Below are 15,819 nucleotides of genomic sequence, written 5' to 3' on the forward strand. Positions count from 1 at the left end.
GAAAGCTGGGCTGTTGATCCAGCTGCTCCAGAAGAAGAACAAAATAAATGATATCACAAGAGTTTTCATATCATCACTGGAGCATTTCAGCATGTATTATGCAGTATATATTTGATTGTTTTCACAATTCAAGAGAATTTATTCTTTAGATGAGTCATGCTCTGACATCATTCCACACTTGTATTATTTACCAAGCTGCCCTCTTCTTTTACAGTAATCAAACTGAAACATATTGGCAGAAAACCACTGACATACAGTGATGTGCATTTGTTTTAAGTGGAGTCGCTGCCTTCTACGGGCGTTGTTTCCCATGGAATTATGGGACTGGTCACTTGTTCCCATGACCTGGTTCAGTGGGGTGCATTCCTCAGTAGGAGGCATACATTGCATACACTCAGCAAAGATAGTAAAGAGGACACTGTACATGCATGCCATTGATGTATGTATTATATTTAGACACTGTATTCTGTGACCCACAGAAATGACAGCTGCTTTAGATGCTGATCCAATGCAGTGCCAACTTAAGTGAGGAATAAAATGCTGACACCACTTGTTTCTCCATGTTCCGTTTGCCATTTGCTGAAAATGTGTTAATATACTCGACCAAAATTAGCACAGAACAAGGCATTAACCCTTAAAGCCGCCGGCCAGTTGACAGCTCCTTTTCCAAGATGCTTTAAGCTTAGAGGAATTATGTAGATTGCAGAACATTATGTTTGATGACTCTAACAGGTGTACCTCTTTACTTGTTTATTCACGCACCACTTTTGCTCACAGTCACATGTATTCTAAACCGTGATGCCTGCAGATGATTTAAGAGCTTGTACTACAGAAACACACCCTGAAGGGTTACGTTTGACATATTACGTTTGGAAGCTCAAATGTTTCTACTTCCCAAATGTAAATGCTTAGTAATTTCATTGGTGTTTTTCAAAGGTTTTAAATAGACGTATGTGTGAGTTAATGGGTAATTTATATGGTTTTCTCTTTTGACAGGGTGGAGAGACCAAAAATGTCACAGCTATACTCCATCGTGAGTCTGGATCTTTAGGCTTCAATATCGTTGGGGGACGACCATGTGCTGTAAGTTTAGAAATACTTACACCTTTGTCTTATGTCATTAGCTATGTTTCTCTCACCCTGTTTTTTTATGCACATTAAGTATCGCATCAGAAACGAGTATTGGAAGCACCAAAAAAAAAAAAAAAAGAGGCTTTTACGCTCGCTTGAGGTGGTTTTTTAATTGTGGGAAAAATTGTTAATGCAAATAATGGGAGATGGAAACGCATTTTATGAATAAATTCCAACATGAGCATCAAAATTCATGTGACTTTGATGACATTTATTGTGTTTCATCTACTCATGTTTATTATATATATAAAAATGCATACATTTAGTGGCTTCTCCTACTTTTCTTAGTGATATTTAATGCCAGTTTATCAGGAAGCTGTGATTTTGTTCTCTTTTGATGAAAATGGTGCTTATACACAAATGTTTTATGTGATATTCCAATTTTGCCCTTAAGTTAAATTTGCAGCTTTGGATGGAAACCCGGCTGTTGGCTAATTCTATTTAGTTAATAAACCTAATAATTAATTAAATCCTTAAAATTAACAATTAAAAAATAAAAATTGATTAACAATAAAAACAATTAAAATAAAAAGGTTTTCCTGCATGTCATGTGACATTATCTGACAACAAGGAACCATGAACATGCAGATGTGTTGATAAATTATCAAAGCAGGGATTTTTAGCTCAGCTGTGTTTTGCTAATGTAAAAACTTAGGAATCTCAGATAACGCATATTTTAAAGGAGTCATATGATGTTGCTAAAAAGCTCATCGTTCTGAAAGTGAGGTGTGTGCTGATTAGCCAGCTATCCAGCGCATTGTGATTGTCCGAATACCTCAAGAGTGTGATGGAAATATTACAATACTTATCATAGTGTGGTGCCGTCTCCCAGCACGACAAGACAAAACCAATAAAACCCATTACAAATGAGGCATTTGTTGCATCCAGTGGGGACATAATTACGTCATTTCTACTGTTTTCTACTTTTTACGATTTGCGTATCGTGCTGCGTAACTATAAAACCATGGCTTGATTTGTGATCGGAGAAACAACAAACAACAAGCTCTACTCTACACTGCCCAAAACTCATGTTTGAATCATCAGTGGCAAATTCTTTAAATATGTAAACATACTCACAGGTTGTGAGTCAGAAGCGCCATACTGTCCTTGCAAAGTTGGAATTAACCCACTTTATAGAAACCACTTTTGTGCCACAGACACATTTTAGGCTACTGGTTCAGGAAACAGTCCTCGTCCTCTGTAAAATGCATTACACACATCTGAATATTTGGGTTGAATACAGTTGTAAATACAACTTATCCAATGTTTTCTAGTTGTGTCCTCTTTTGTAAGGCCAAACAAAGTAGTTTTCGCTTTCACAACCAAACACACAGCATCTCCATGACATGATGCCGACGGAAACAACAAGAATAAAAGTTATGCCTTCTTTCTTTGCGTGAACATTTGGGTGGCATCATGCAATTCTTCCCACAGCGTGACATAGACATTGGGGGCATGTTAGAACGAGCCATTTTAGGAGGGCATCGTTGACTTGGATTTGAGACTTTAGTCTTTGCAACTTTACAGATCTTCTTTATGCACCAAGAGCTTGAAACACTCCAAAGAGAAAGGAACAATTGAAATCACATCATATGACCCCTTTAAATAAACATAAACATATTTTAAGTGCCTAGATTACCTCATGTCATACATATATTATTAGATTTTGAGCTAATTTTAACCAAACCTCAATTATGATGATAAACCACAAAATATGCCACTTTACTATCTGTCAGGTTATTTCAGATTCTCAGTGTATCACTGGTTAAGTAACTTTAAGTGGAAATGGCAACTGGGAAAATACAGACATAAATTATATCTAACATATAAAGTGCCACTTTGGTACATTGGTCCACCCTGAAGTGGTAGTTGTGGTGTCCATATCAGTGTGAATAAGCACCAAACCATTTAAGAAGTGTTTGTTTGTGGTTCGTCTGAAATAGAAGTGTGACGCACTTTGGTCTGAACTGGACTTTTGCAGCAAAACCTTACAAAGGGGAAAATTACTACAACAGCCAAGTTTCCAAGGCTTCTTCTAAAACCCAGAAGTTGCCTCATCACAAAGAAAAGGCTTTATTTATAAAAACTCACCACTGTTATAGCATATGGCACAAATTGCTATGGCTGAGTTTATGCTAAAGTGGAAGGGGTCAGTCACTAATGAGTGACACAAATGTCTGCATCTCCTAGCAACTGTACAACTACTTCAACGTGGCCATGACCCCTCCCTAGTAAATGTTTGACATGCCAGCCATCGTGTCTGCTCGTAAGACCTTAGATATGTTCCTAAAACTTAGTGAGCTGTTTATTTAGAAAGCATTTTAAATTTCAAAAGTGCCAAGAATGGTAGGTAGCAGTTTTTATTTTTCTCTCTGGAAAACTTGATTCTGATTATTCAATCACAACGTACAGTGGTTATACGTTTCTTTTGTATATTTTTTTATTTAAATATTAGCTACATATTTTCAGAGTACTGTATCTTTAGTTTGGGATATGCAGTCACTTAATTTTGTTAACAGAGTTCATGTAATTTTATTCTACAACATATCTAAATTTGGATCTTCTGGTAAATAAGGATGTTGTTGTTGTAATGGGGTAAGAGGGAAGGGCTTACAGTAATTAACTGCAGAGTTCACAGTTTGACTTCCTGTGGTTTCTCAAGTATTCCACAAAAAATTACAGCACAGGGTCACACAACATGGCACAGAGTTAATGCGGTTTGATGTGGTTTGGGGGTGGGTTTAGCAATATTTTTGCAGAGGTTTTGCTATAACCTTCCTGTCCAGGTTATAGTTTCATATAATAAATGGCGATCATCTTTTTGGAGTCACACCAATCCTCCTACGAACACAATATGTCTTTCATTTGACAATGCATTTGCAGAGAAGCTAAACAATAGAGCACATTGCTTGTACACCTGCAAACAATTATTTGTGTTTTGGATGTTTCTTTGTGTATCTTTGTTATTCATATTATTTTTATTTTGCAATAAAAATACTTTGCATCTAGAACCCTTAATAAAGAGGTTTAATGGATGGTTTATTAATTTAGATTTATTGACCTTTTTTAGCTAAATATTGCTGCTTTGTTTTTGATTTGCAGGATAATAAAGATGGCACTTCGAATGAAGGAATCTTTGTGTCGAAGATTGTGGAAAATGGACCGGCAGATAAAGAAGGGGGTTTACAGATCCATGACAGGATAATGGAGGTAAGTGCCTCTGTTTTATGCCAGATACTCTGGCCTAACCAATATGCAATGCAGCAACTTGAGAGATTTATTTATGATTTCCTTTCCATGCTAAAAATCTAATTGTTGTGCATAGTGGCGCAAATAGAGCAAATCACAACGTATATAATTTGCTTCCACAGTTATGGAGATTTTGGACCAATTAGATATGTAGTGCAGTGTCGTTTGTTGCAATCATGGCTGGTTGGGAAAGAAACTTTAAACATGTTGCACCATGTGGGACAAAGTTTTAAACCTAAGAATTTTGCCAATTACAGCTCATCCTAAAAGGAACAGTTGTACATGAGGGGAAATTGAACATAAATACTTGTAAATAAAATATTGCATTTATACCCTAAAAATGGCTTGGAGGTAACTTTTACAAACTTCTGTTAGCCTGACTACTGACTTACAAAGGAATCCTTCCTGGCTGGCTTCAGGTCAGAAGGCTTTCTCCTACCTTGGAACAAAATCTGGACTGTTTACAAAGGCCAAAAGTTCTCAGTGGTCGCTTTTAAGTGTGCATAGAAAGTCAGCCCTACAAAGGTTGCTTTTATAGCAGCATGAAATTCGCTGTAGAATGTTATAAATATGGCCTGGGTCTGTACAATTGTTTTGCTAAGTTAATGTAAATATTTTCATTTTGTATAGTCAAATCATCATTCAACGAAATGGTAGCTTTCACCGCAAGATTTTTTCCCCTCAAGAGTTAGTTGAAAACACCACTTTTTGGTTGTGAGATTTATTCATTTGCGCTTGACGTCAGAATATGAGGAAGTTGGGTCTTCTCTTATACTAACTTTTAAGTGCAGCCACATGCAGTGTGCTAACCGTAAGTGTCTTAAGCTCTCCTGTTCGTTTAGATATGCCGTAAGCCCTTGAGACAATGGATTGATTGAGCCATCTAAAGCGACAGTAATACACTCGGCACCTGGTGACTTAAGACCACTAAACTGGGAGATGTTTGGGTCCCAGATTGGTTAATGCATTGGACGGAAATGTGCTAGTATGACTAACTTGGAGGAAGGGGCCAGAGTGAGGGGAAAAGCTTTGGATTTTGCTACGTATGCCAACTGCTGCTTTGCTGTGATATCCGAGATTGTTCCTTATGGTTTTTGTGAATGTCCCCTTCATCTCTGCCTTTTCTTTCTTTTTTTTCCTTTCTTTTTTTTTAAGACATCAACTTCACAATACATAGATATTTGAGAAGGGTTATCTGTGACTGGTTTAGTATTTTCAGTGTAAACTTTTTCAAGATATTTTGCTCTAGGATGGCATTAAGACCTAGATCACTTTTTGTCTTAATTAAGGTGAGTCAGGATGCATGCCAGAGGATGTAAATACATAAGGAACATGAAGCACGAAGCCCATTTTCTTGAGTAGACCTTTAAAATGTATATTCAGAAACTCTCTCCCACAATTCATAGCTGATCACACCCTGTGCAGTCAGTTTGGATCGTGTACGTGGGAATAACATTTTCTGCTTCCTTCAGGAGATTTATCGAAGGTTTTAAAACTACTTTAATAATGTTTCCGCCATTCGAAAAAGATGTGATGATGCTTTTCTTGCTATCGTTGACACCTGAGGTAATGTGGTCTCTGAGATCAAAATATGTATTCTTTGGAATCTATATCCAAAATATGGATACTTCGGTGCCTCCGGTAGTATCACATATTTGATTTTGTCGACTTAAGAAATGGCTTTCTGTAGAAACACATTCACAGGGGAAGAATTAATGCAAAATAGCTTACAGCAGTTTTGTTGCCATTAAAACTTGTAAGTTTTTTTTTAAACCCAAACCCTGTAGTCCTATCCTTTATAGATAGAGAGTTTAGACTCAGCTGGAGTTTGCGGTTTAAAATATCTTCCTCCAGGCCCCAGCACTCCTCTGTCTCTCTTGCTACATCAGCATTTTTCACAGAAAAATCACAGAAACTTTTTTCCTCCCAGACCTGTTGCTTTCTGCGTTTCCGCTGCGGTCAAAAGTACCGTGAAGATAAGGTAAATAGTCTGGTGACGAATGTCTGCCCGCATTTCTCAATACAAAGTAAGCAAATTTGGGACTTGCATCCTCGGTAGTTTGGACTTTGCGAGTTCGACTTAGGATTGTGAACTCGCGGGTCCTGGACGACGCAAGTCCGGTAGTTCTGCAATTGGCTACTACAGTTTTCCTCACTGTATATTTACATTGACGAAATATGATATCAAACACCACTGCCTCCTTTCTTTTTCATTTAAACATATAAATAGCCGCAGAAATGTAGTTCAGGGAAATGTGTAGGCCTATATAGCCAAAACTACAACTAAACAAAATATTATATCACACAGTATTGCCCCTCTTTATTTTCATTTTAACATATTAATAGATTAATTGAATAAAGACCAAATATTACCTGTTAGATTTACCCAAAACTAATTATATTTTATGGTTAGCCACTAAAGAGACATCAGAGCCATGGGCAAATGTCAGAAGGACTAGGGCTGTCAACGAATATTCTAAATTCGAATATGTATTCGAATGGTTTTAAAAAAACGAATTTTGAAGGGGAAAATTAATATTCGAATAAAAAAAAAAATGTGGAAAAAAATAATATTTGTTTCAATCACTGAATGAAGCCTGCTATATTTGGGACAACAGTCTTGACCTTAAATTGCTTGCACAAAAATTAGTTCATTTAAACCATTATGCGCAGAGAACGTGAGGGTGAGAGAGCGTGAGGTCTGCAGTCTTGGCCATTAGTTGATTTCCTTGTTTTTGTGTAGGTAATACGTTGTCATATGTTTAAACTTAAATAGACTATCTATACAAGTAGTTATGTCTCTTTGTATTATTTTGGCCTGTTATTGACTTAATGCGCGTCATTGACAACATGCGCAACCAGATGTTCAAATAGTTTGAATATTCGTGTATTTTTTAGAGGGAATATTCAAACGTCATTTTTGAGCAATTTTGACAGCCCTAAGAAGGACTAGCAGAGTCGAGGCTGTTCTCGCCGGTAAACATGAGAACGGAGTTCCCGCTGATCACATGGAGCTGATCGTCTCCGAAATCGGCAAAACACATTTTTAAATAGGCACTGTATTTATGAATAAACCGCATATTTTGAGTTTTAAACAACTACATTCTCTCCTGAAATACATTAAAAACTAAATTTCATGACACGATAACAGTAATATTTTGAAAATTATCTGAATAAATGGTGGTTGAAATCACAATGCTGAGTGAACTCAACCAATCAGCACATTTAGTGCCCAAGTTCCGGACCTTTGAAAAAGTACTACCTCGCCAGCAGGGACATTCTGAGGGGCAATTTTTTTACCCAGAACATTATTAAGATCCTGGTTCCTGTGGTGGGAAAACACGGAGTACCAGCTCAAAGTCCCTAGTTCCTGGGTAAAGTTCCAGTGGCAGAAACGCGGCTTTGTATTCCTTGGCAATTGTGCATAGATGCTATAGATGTTACTGTCATTTTGAGGTGTAGTACCTTGCTGCATGTTGTTGATATCCTTTTAAGATGTTTCTTTAAATGTCAATGTTCCTTTTTTTCAAAATGGTTTAAATGGGTACACCCAATATGTAAGTTTCATCTTAGTGGCCAAGATTCATGAAGTATTTTTTATTTTATTTTTTAAAGTCCATTGGTATTGGATAGTTAATTGTGAATGCAGTTTTATACTAATTGTTACCGTTATTTGCTGTAACGTCATCTTTTAGTAACCCAGTTAAATTTAATTTCTAGCAAATCAAAATAATATTGTTTTGCTCTATACTATAATGTTGTGATGCCTCAATTCCCTTGAAACATGTAGCCTAGACAACTAATGTTGTACTTAATGCACTAGTAGTGCTGAAGTCCAACTAAAATGTGTAAAACTAAGTGTATTCGATTGTGCTTAAGTGGAACTATCGTAAGTAAACGTCAGGTTTAAATATCTTGCATTTAAAGACCGATCATCATCAGTAATACAATTAAAACACATTTTAGGCTCAATATTAAGAAATGTGCATTGTACATAAGTGGTACTCCCAATAAAGTTTAATTCTACTTTTTATATCAGTAAGTCTCGAGCGATATGTCCATGAGTTTAATAGATTTGAACTATAATTTGTATTAAATAAATATAATTTAAATGTATTTCTAAGCATTACATGAAAATAAGTATCCGCTTATTGTCGGGACCCTTTTTTTTATTTTGGCCAATAAGCAACCAGCAACATCATAGAACACGTTAACAAATTGCATCGTAACAGTCGAGACTCATTTAAAACTACTTTAAAGGGATAGTTCCCTTTCAAATTAAATTTTGGTATGTTTTAGCTTACCTCAAGGACATCCAAGATGCAGGTTTCTTTGTTTCCGCAATATTTCCTATTTTGATATTTTTGTCAAACCGTTCTTGTCTGTGACTCATATAATGGAGGTCTATGGTCACCACCTCAAAGAGCATGCACAGAGGAGTCCAAATTAAACAATTCCCCATCGTAAGTACACATTGATGACCTACTGTAAGACACGAAATGAGCTGTTTGTGTAAGAAAACAAACAGTATTTATATCGTTTTTACCTCTTGTACACAACCACATCCAACTGATCTGAGTGCGCGAGTGCTTCCTGATGTGACGTGCGCGCGCACCCTGGCTTAGTCTGCACAAGCGCGGAAAGTGCCGGAAGTGATCTCTCGCGTGTGTACATCAATCATTGTTTACACTTACTGTCTATGGTTTACACAGAGATTTCGGAAGTGTTACCTTTCACTGTGAAGATCTAAACATGTTTAGACGTACAGGAAATTGCAATGGAAGACTATTTCAATATATCCATAGACAACGTTAAATTTTTTTCACAATCATATTTATTTAAACCAGAATACACCGATCAAGTACTCAGGAGCGATCCGCTGCAGCAGCACGTCTTCAAGCCTCAGAGAGGCCTAGATCTTTTCAAAATTGGTGATGTTTTAGTAGCAAGTGTTGTGAGATGCCAACAGAAGTGGAGAGCATATGTTGTCATGAATGGAACAACTACAAGTTTGTGTTTAGTTTGCCATGTATAAACTGGTGGCGACTTCCAATGCCAGAGGGACCCAATGGCACGCTGTCAATAGAGTGAGTTATGTGTTGTATTTTTATGATAATCGCAACGATTATAGGGTGCATTATACAACCCGAATTCCGGAAAAGTTGGGATGTTTTTTAAATTTTAATAAAATGAAAACTAAAGGAATTTCAAATCACATGAGCCAATATTTTATTCACAATAGAACATAGATAACGTAGCAAATGTTTAAACTGAGAAATTTTACACTTTTATCCACTTAATTAGCTCATTTAAAATTTAATGCCTGCTACAGGTCTCAAAAAAGTTGGCACAGGGGCAACAAATGGCTAAAAAAGCAAGCAGTTTTGAAAAGATTCAGCTGGGAGAACATCTAGTGATTAATTAAGTTAATTGATATCAGGTCTGTAACATGATTAGCTATAAAAGCTTTGTCTTAGAGAAGCAGAGTCTCTCAGAAGTAAAGATGGGCAGAGGCTCTCCAATCTGTGAAAGACTGCGTAAAAAAATTGTGGAAAATTTTAAAAACAATGTTCCTCAACGTCAAATTGCAAAGGCTTTGCAAATCTCATCATCTACAGTGCATACCATCATCAAAAGATTCAGAGAAACTGGAGAAATCTCTGTGCGTAAGGGACAAGGCCGGAGACCTTTATTGGATGCCCGTGGTCTTCGGGCTCTCAGACGACACTGCATCACTCATCGGCATGATTGTGTCAATGACATTACTAAATGGGCCCAGGAATACTTTCAAAAACCACTGTCGGTAAACACAATCCGCCGTGCCATCAGCAGATGCCAACTAAAGCTCTATCATGCAAAAAGGAAGCCATATGTGAACATGGTCCAGAAGCGCCGTCGTGTCCTGTGGGCCAAGGCTCATTTAAAATGGACTATTTCAAAGTGGAATAGTGTTTTATGGTCAGACGAGTCCAAATTTGACATTCTTGTTGGAAATCACGGACGCCGTGTCCTCCGGGCTAAAGAGGAGGGAGACCTTCCAGCATGTTATCAGCGTTCAGTTCAAAAGCCAGCATCTATGATGGTATGGGGGTGCATAAGTGCATACGGTATGGGCAGCTTGCATGTTTTGGAAGGCTCTGTGAATGCTGAAAGGTATATAAAGGTTTTAGAGCAACATATGCTTCCCTCCAAACAACGTCTATTTCAGGGAAGACCTTGTTTATTTCAGAAGGACAATGCAAAACCACATACTGCAGCTATAAAAACAGCATGGCTTCGTCGTAGAAGAGTCCGGGTGCTAACCTGGCCTGCCTGCAGTCCAGATCTTTCACCTATAGAGAACATTTGGCGCATCATTAAACGAAAAATACGTCAAAGACGACCACGAACTCTTCAGCAGCTGGAAATCTATATAAGGCAAGAATGGGACCAAATTCCAACAGCAAAACTCCAGCAACTCATAGCCTCAATGCCCAGACGTCTTCAAACTGTTTTGAAAAGAAAAGGAGATGCTACACCATGGTAAACATGCCCCGTCCCAACTATTTTGAGACCTGTAGCAGAAATCAAAATTGAAATGAGCTCATTTTGTGCATAAAATTGTAAACTTTCTCAGTTTAAACATTTGCTATGTTATCTATGTTCTATTGTGAATAAAATATTGGCTCATGTGATTTGAAAGTCTTTTAGTTTTCATTTTATTAAAATTTAAAAAACGTCCCAACTTTTCCGGAATTCGGGTTGTAAACAAATTAATTACAATTACTGCATTATGTTTCAGACAGTGCTGATTGGTGGTGTATCATGTGGTAAACAGTAAACAATGAGTGACGTTCATGCGCGAAAGATCACTTCCGGCACTTTCTTGCGCAGACTAAGCCAGGGCACGCGTGCACGTCACATCAGGAAGCACTCACGCACTCAGATCAGTTGGACGTGGTTGTGTACAAGAGGTAAAAACGATATAAATACTGTTCGTTTTCTTACACACACCACTTGTTTCATGTCTTAGGTCATCAATGTGTACTTACGATAGGGAATTGTTTAATTTGGACTCCTCTGTGCATGCTCTTTGAGGTGGTGACCATAGACCTCCATTATATGAGTAACAGACAAGAACGGTTTGACCTAAAAATATCAAAATGGGAAATACTGCGGAAACAAAGAAACCTACATCTTGGATGCCCTTGAGGTAAGCTAAAACTTATCAAAATTTAATTTCAAAGTGAACCATCCCTTTAATAATGTTTCTGCTGTTTGAAAGGTGTGTTATAGTGCTATCTTGTTATCAAATATATGCCAGAACCTCTTTGAGTCCATTTTATGCTGTTTACCATTCAAGCGAGGGACTGTTGGGTGACTAGCATTCACTGATCAGTACAATGTGTTCTGGAGTTGCGACAGCATCTATGCTGAGAGCATCCAGGCGGAGCGTGTGAATTTGTGTCATAGGGTGAGCAGGGCCATCACGGTATTCAGTGGGCTATGTGCACATGTTCCTGACAGCAGCAGTGATGGGTGACTCAGTGAGCGAACATGAGGAAGTCTGGAACACACTGCACAGATCATCTGGCCCTTATGAACGAGCTCAAATAAATTTCACTGCCGGACTTTATAGAAAGTGAAGGAATGTTTAATTGCTTGCATCTTATAGGGAGTGAATTGGAAAATCATGAGAAATCCCCTTATTCTTCTTTTTCTTTTGGCCTCAGCGATGTTATGTGCATGTACATGACATGCCCATAAAGATCTAGAATCTCCCACGGCCATCCGATGGAGGAGTATCATGGCAGATGTCCCTGTTAAGCACCAGAGAGAAAAGCTCAGATAATTCAGCGGATGAATAGCGCCTTGTTTGCTTTAGACATTTATTTTCCTCATAAAAAAAAAATGTAAAAAGGGAAGGGAAAAAAACGGTGTGGTGTTTGCGGTCCACACTGTCTGAACATTTTCACACGTATAGTAGTCGTGTTTGCCTGCGACAGTTTGATTTATGCATAATTGGATTTAACACGGCGCTTGTGTTTGGAAAAAAATCTTTATTCCTATCAGACCTCAACTTTAAATTGTGATTGTTGAACTTGCAATCAGTTGTCCTCACATTAGAATAATAAAAAAATTTACTTGTTACATTTTTCTTTTACTAATTTGTGCTATTCTACATTTTTTACATAGTAAAAAAAAAAGTGTATTAAATTTTAAAACATTCTGTGCACTATGATTCACGATTCTAAGATTCATTTTTATTTGTTACATACATGGTTAGATGGATAGCATATGACCAGCAGTGAAATGTAAGTCAGGTCTGTTCCATGGACAGTGCAATTATTAAATAATAAATATGGTATGGAAAAGTAAGGTTATAATATGGTTATAATGCTTATAAAATAATATGTGCAGGACAGTATACTGTAGACATAATATTATGAGCAGGGGTCTACAAGAGAAGAATGGGAAAAAGGTTGTACTGGGTATTTATATAGCAGTAATAGAGGTAGTAAAAAAAATAAAAAATAAACAAAGTATAGAAAATGCTGTGTGCTAGTGACAATGTCAGTATATTAAGTATCTTACTGATAATTAAGTGTGTGCTTAATAATTAGCTTTGTGCAATGTGCATCACCAAATGGAGTAGGTTTCCAAATATGGACCCCAGTCTGCCATTGTACGGTAAAAAAGATAGTCATACACCATTCGCCATTGGTTGAGTCGAAGTTTACATTTTAGACCACTCAAATTAACAGAAGTATGTTAAAGTAATCCAGAGTCACAGTGTTTTCACTTAATAATAAATAAATAAACCCACAAATGTCTTACTCATAGTTGTCTCTAAACATTGAGCTGGGATATAAAGTATTTTAACAGCAACAAAATGGCACACACCACCTTTAAGTATACTGTTTGGGGCAGCTAATTTAGGTTTTCTATTTCATCTCAACCTAAGGGGTGTTGGGAGTATAGTACATGGCTATAGTACCTTTAGCTGCTGGTGTTTTAATGTGTTTTTTACCATAAAACCATATATATATCTCCAAGTGTAGGTCAGGGCTATCTTCAGGAGCATTGGATGTGTTGGGCTAGAAAGAGGTCATGGAGATAGACTAGGTTGTAAATGTCACCTTGTAAAAGCCTGCAAACAGACAAAGGTCAGAGGTTGAACAACAACCAGACTTTAAAAATCAGCTCCACTGAGAAGCCAGTGTTTGCCATCTTAAAGAAGCAAGAGCCCCAACAAGACAGAAGATTAGTTGTTTTCAAACAAGATTTTGCATATAGCTGGAAATATCTGAGAAACATTTGTCATGGTTTTGTCATTTGTAGTATAGTATAGTGTATATATTGATTATCGCTTTTAGTTAGCATTTCATTTGTCCTATTACATTTCCTAAAGATCATGCCATGCTAGTTTTGCTTCCTCCTCCAATAGAAGAGCACTTGGACAGATGTTTCAATAGCAAAATAACTGACTTGTTTCAAATTTGCTTCAAATACATATAATGCATGTGCAGCCTTCTAATAACACCAGTGGTTCTTTATATCTTTTTCTAACTCCATATAGCTGTAAGGTTACCCACAGTGCACCACTTAACACCCAACAGTGCTTTCAGTTATTTTAGTGTGTGCTCGCTTCAGATGTGGCGTTAAATGGCGTGAGGGGTGAGTGGCAACATGAAAAGAGTGGCAGCTTGAATAGATATGTTAAGAGTCTGGAGAGGATGGGGTCCATTGCTAGCATGCAGATAAGTCCTCAGTCCTTTGAACTCAGGTTGTCAGCATTCTTGTCCACTGATGATTAAGAAGAACCTTGTAAATCACAGCTGTAATGAAGGACATAGGAGGAAAACATGTATAAAATGGTTTGGTTTTATGAAAAGTGAGACTCAGGATGCCCTGAGTCTTTGAGGGAACTTTATTTCAACTTCAGATGATGTAGGCTTTTGGTAGTGATTTTGGGTGGAGTGGTTTACAAAGGGCTTGGATTCAAAGTGTTCTTAATTCACCTCTCAATCTTTGATCACATTCTTTGTGAAATGCTGTTTGGGTAAATCTCATAAAAACATGCTAAATTTCAATCCAAAATAAAAATTCAGAACAAATTGTACTATTTTGTAACTTTTTTTAGATTTATTTTTTTATTCAAAATTAAATATTAATTTCAGAAAATAAAGTTTAGTTTTTTTCAACACACTTTTCAATAATATAATGTATAGTAAAAAAAAAAAGCATAGTTAAAAATAGGGCTGTGCGATTAATCGAAATCGAATCGAAATCGCGATTTGAGATGTTGCGATTTGCTAACGGACTCGATATTACTCTGTTCTAGAGCATATGCATGACTGTCAGCCTTCAGTGACAGTCTTACTAACCAATAGAGTGAGTGCACCTCCGTTCTCCCCAATCAGCTCTGCTGTAAGCAACTGTGTAAACGCCCACCATAAAAAAAAAAACGGAAAGCAGGAGAGAGACTTGGAGTGAAGTTTCTGTCAGGTTCCTGGCTAACAGCACTTATTTAAGAAAAAAACACGGTCTTATAAAAGCATACAAGAGCTGCGTCACAATGCATTTCAAGAGCATCTCTTATTGCATGTTCACTATTCACAAATCAGAAGACCGCACACACAGCCTATGTCTCTGAATGCTTCTCATACTTGCCCCTCTCTATCCCACACGGCGCGAATCCCCCGTCACGGACGCGTTCACACTTGCCGCACTCACGCAGTCTGTTTCGTAACGCTTGGTTATATTCGCGTGCGGCCCTGCACCGCAAATCTCCACGAGCACATCTGGCAGTATGAATGAGGCTCGACGCACGCGCGCAACCTGCGTCAACTCGCGCCTGGCTCCGCGTTTAAAACGAATGTAAATTCAGTCTATAACTGCTTGCTAATTTCACTTGAAAGAAATTTAACATTCAGCACATTTTCAATTTGTTCTTAAAATCCCAAATACAGTGTAACATGTAATACTTTGGGCAGTATCACATGTTATTTGGCATCTGATGGCAAGAAGAAAGCCTTTGTCAAAGACTTTATTGGATTTGTGCCTCTGCCTTTTTTCTAGATGGAAGTTAGCAGGGAGAAGGAGAATAGGCAAGTAAGACTGTTCCAGTTGACTGGAATGGCTGACTTGGCATATTACAGGGCATTAAATCCATTGGAAGTCTTAAAAGGGATATAATAGGCTTCTGGTCTTGGCTTCTGTTATAGCAGCATTTTGCATTTAGCAGTCTAGAGCATGCGTGGATGAAATGGACAGTCCTGTGGTGCATGTATGATTGTGCGTATACAGTACAGTAGCATTTAATAATAGTATTTTCACCAGCTAAAGTCAGTTATTTCTATCTCTATCTGCAGTCTGTCTGTAGGAAATATCAGTTTTAATCTTCAAACATTCATTTAGCCATTAATTGTGATCATACAATGATGTTTCTGTTTGCAC

At 37.5% G+C, this 15,819-nt stretch overlaps 1 protein-coding gene across 1 annotated transcript in view; it reads left to right on the top strand.

Moving 5' to 3' along the window:
- The window catches only part of LOC132160893 (E3 ubiquitin-protein ligase PDZRN3-B), a 101,820-nt gene that overhangs the window by 2,583 nt on the left and 83,418 nt on the right, over positions 1 to 15,819 (top strand). Inside the window, exons 2-3 of the mRNA XM_059570620.1 lie at positions 997 to 1,083; positions 4,234 to 4,341. Of these exons, the coding sequence (XP_059426603.1) occupies positions 997 to 1,083; positions 4,234 to 4,341 (195 nt within the window). The remainder of the gene's footprint in view (positions 1 to 996; positions 1,084 to 4,233; positions 4,342 to 15,819) is intronic.

The sequence above is a fragment of the Carassius carassius genome, chromosome 17 (assembly GCF_963082965.1).
Source record: "Carassius carassius chromosome 17, fCarCar2.1, whole genome shotgun sequence".
In the NCBI taxonomy this organism is placed as follows: domain Eukaryota; kingdom Metazoa; phylum Chordata; class Actinopteri; order Cypriniformes; family Cyprinidae; genus Carassius; species Carassius carassius.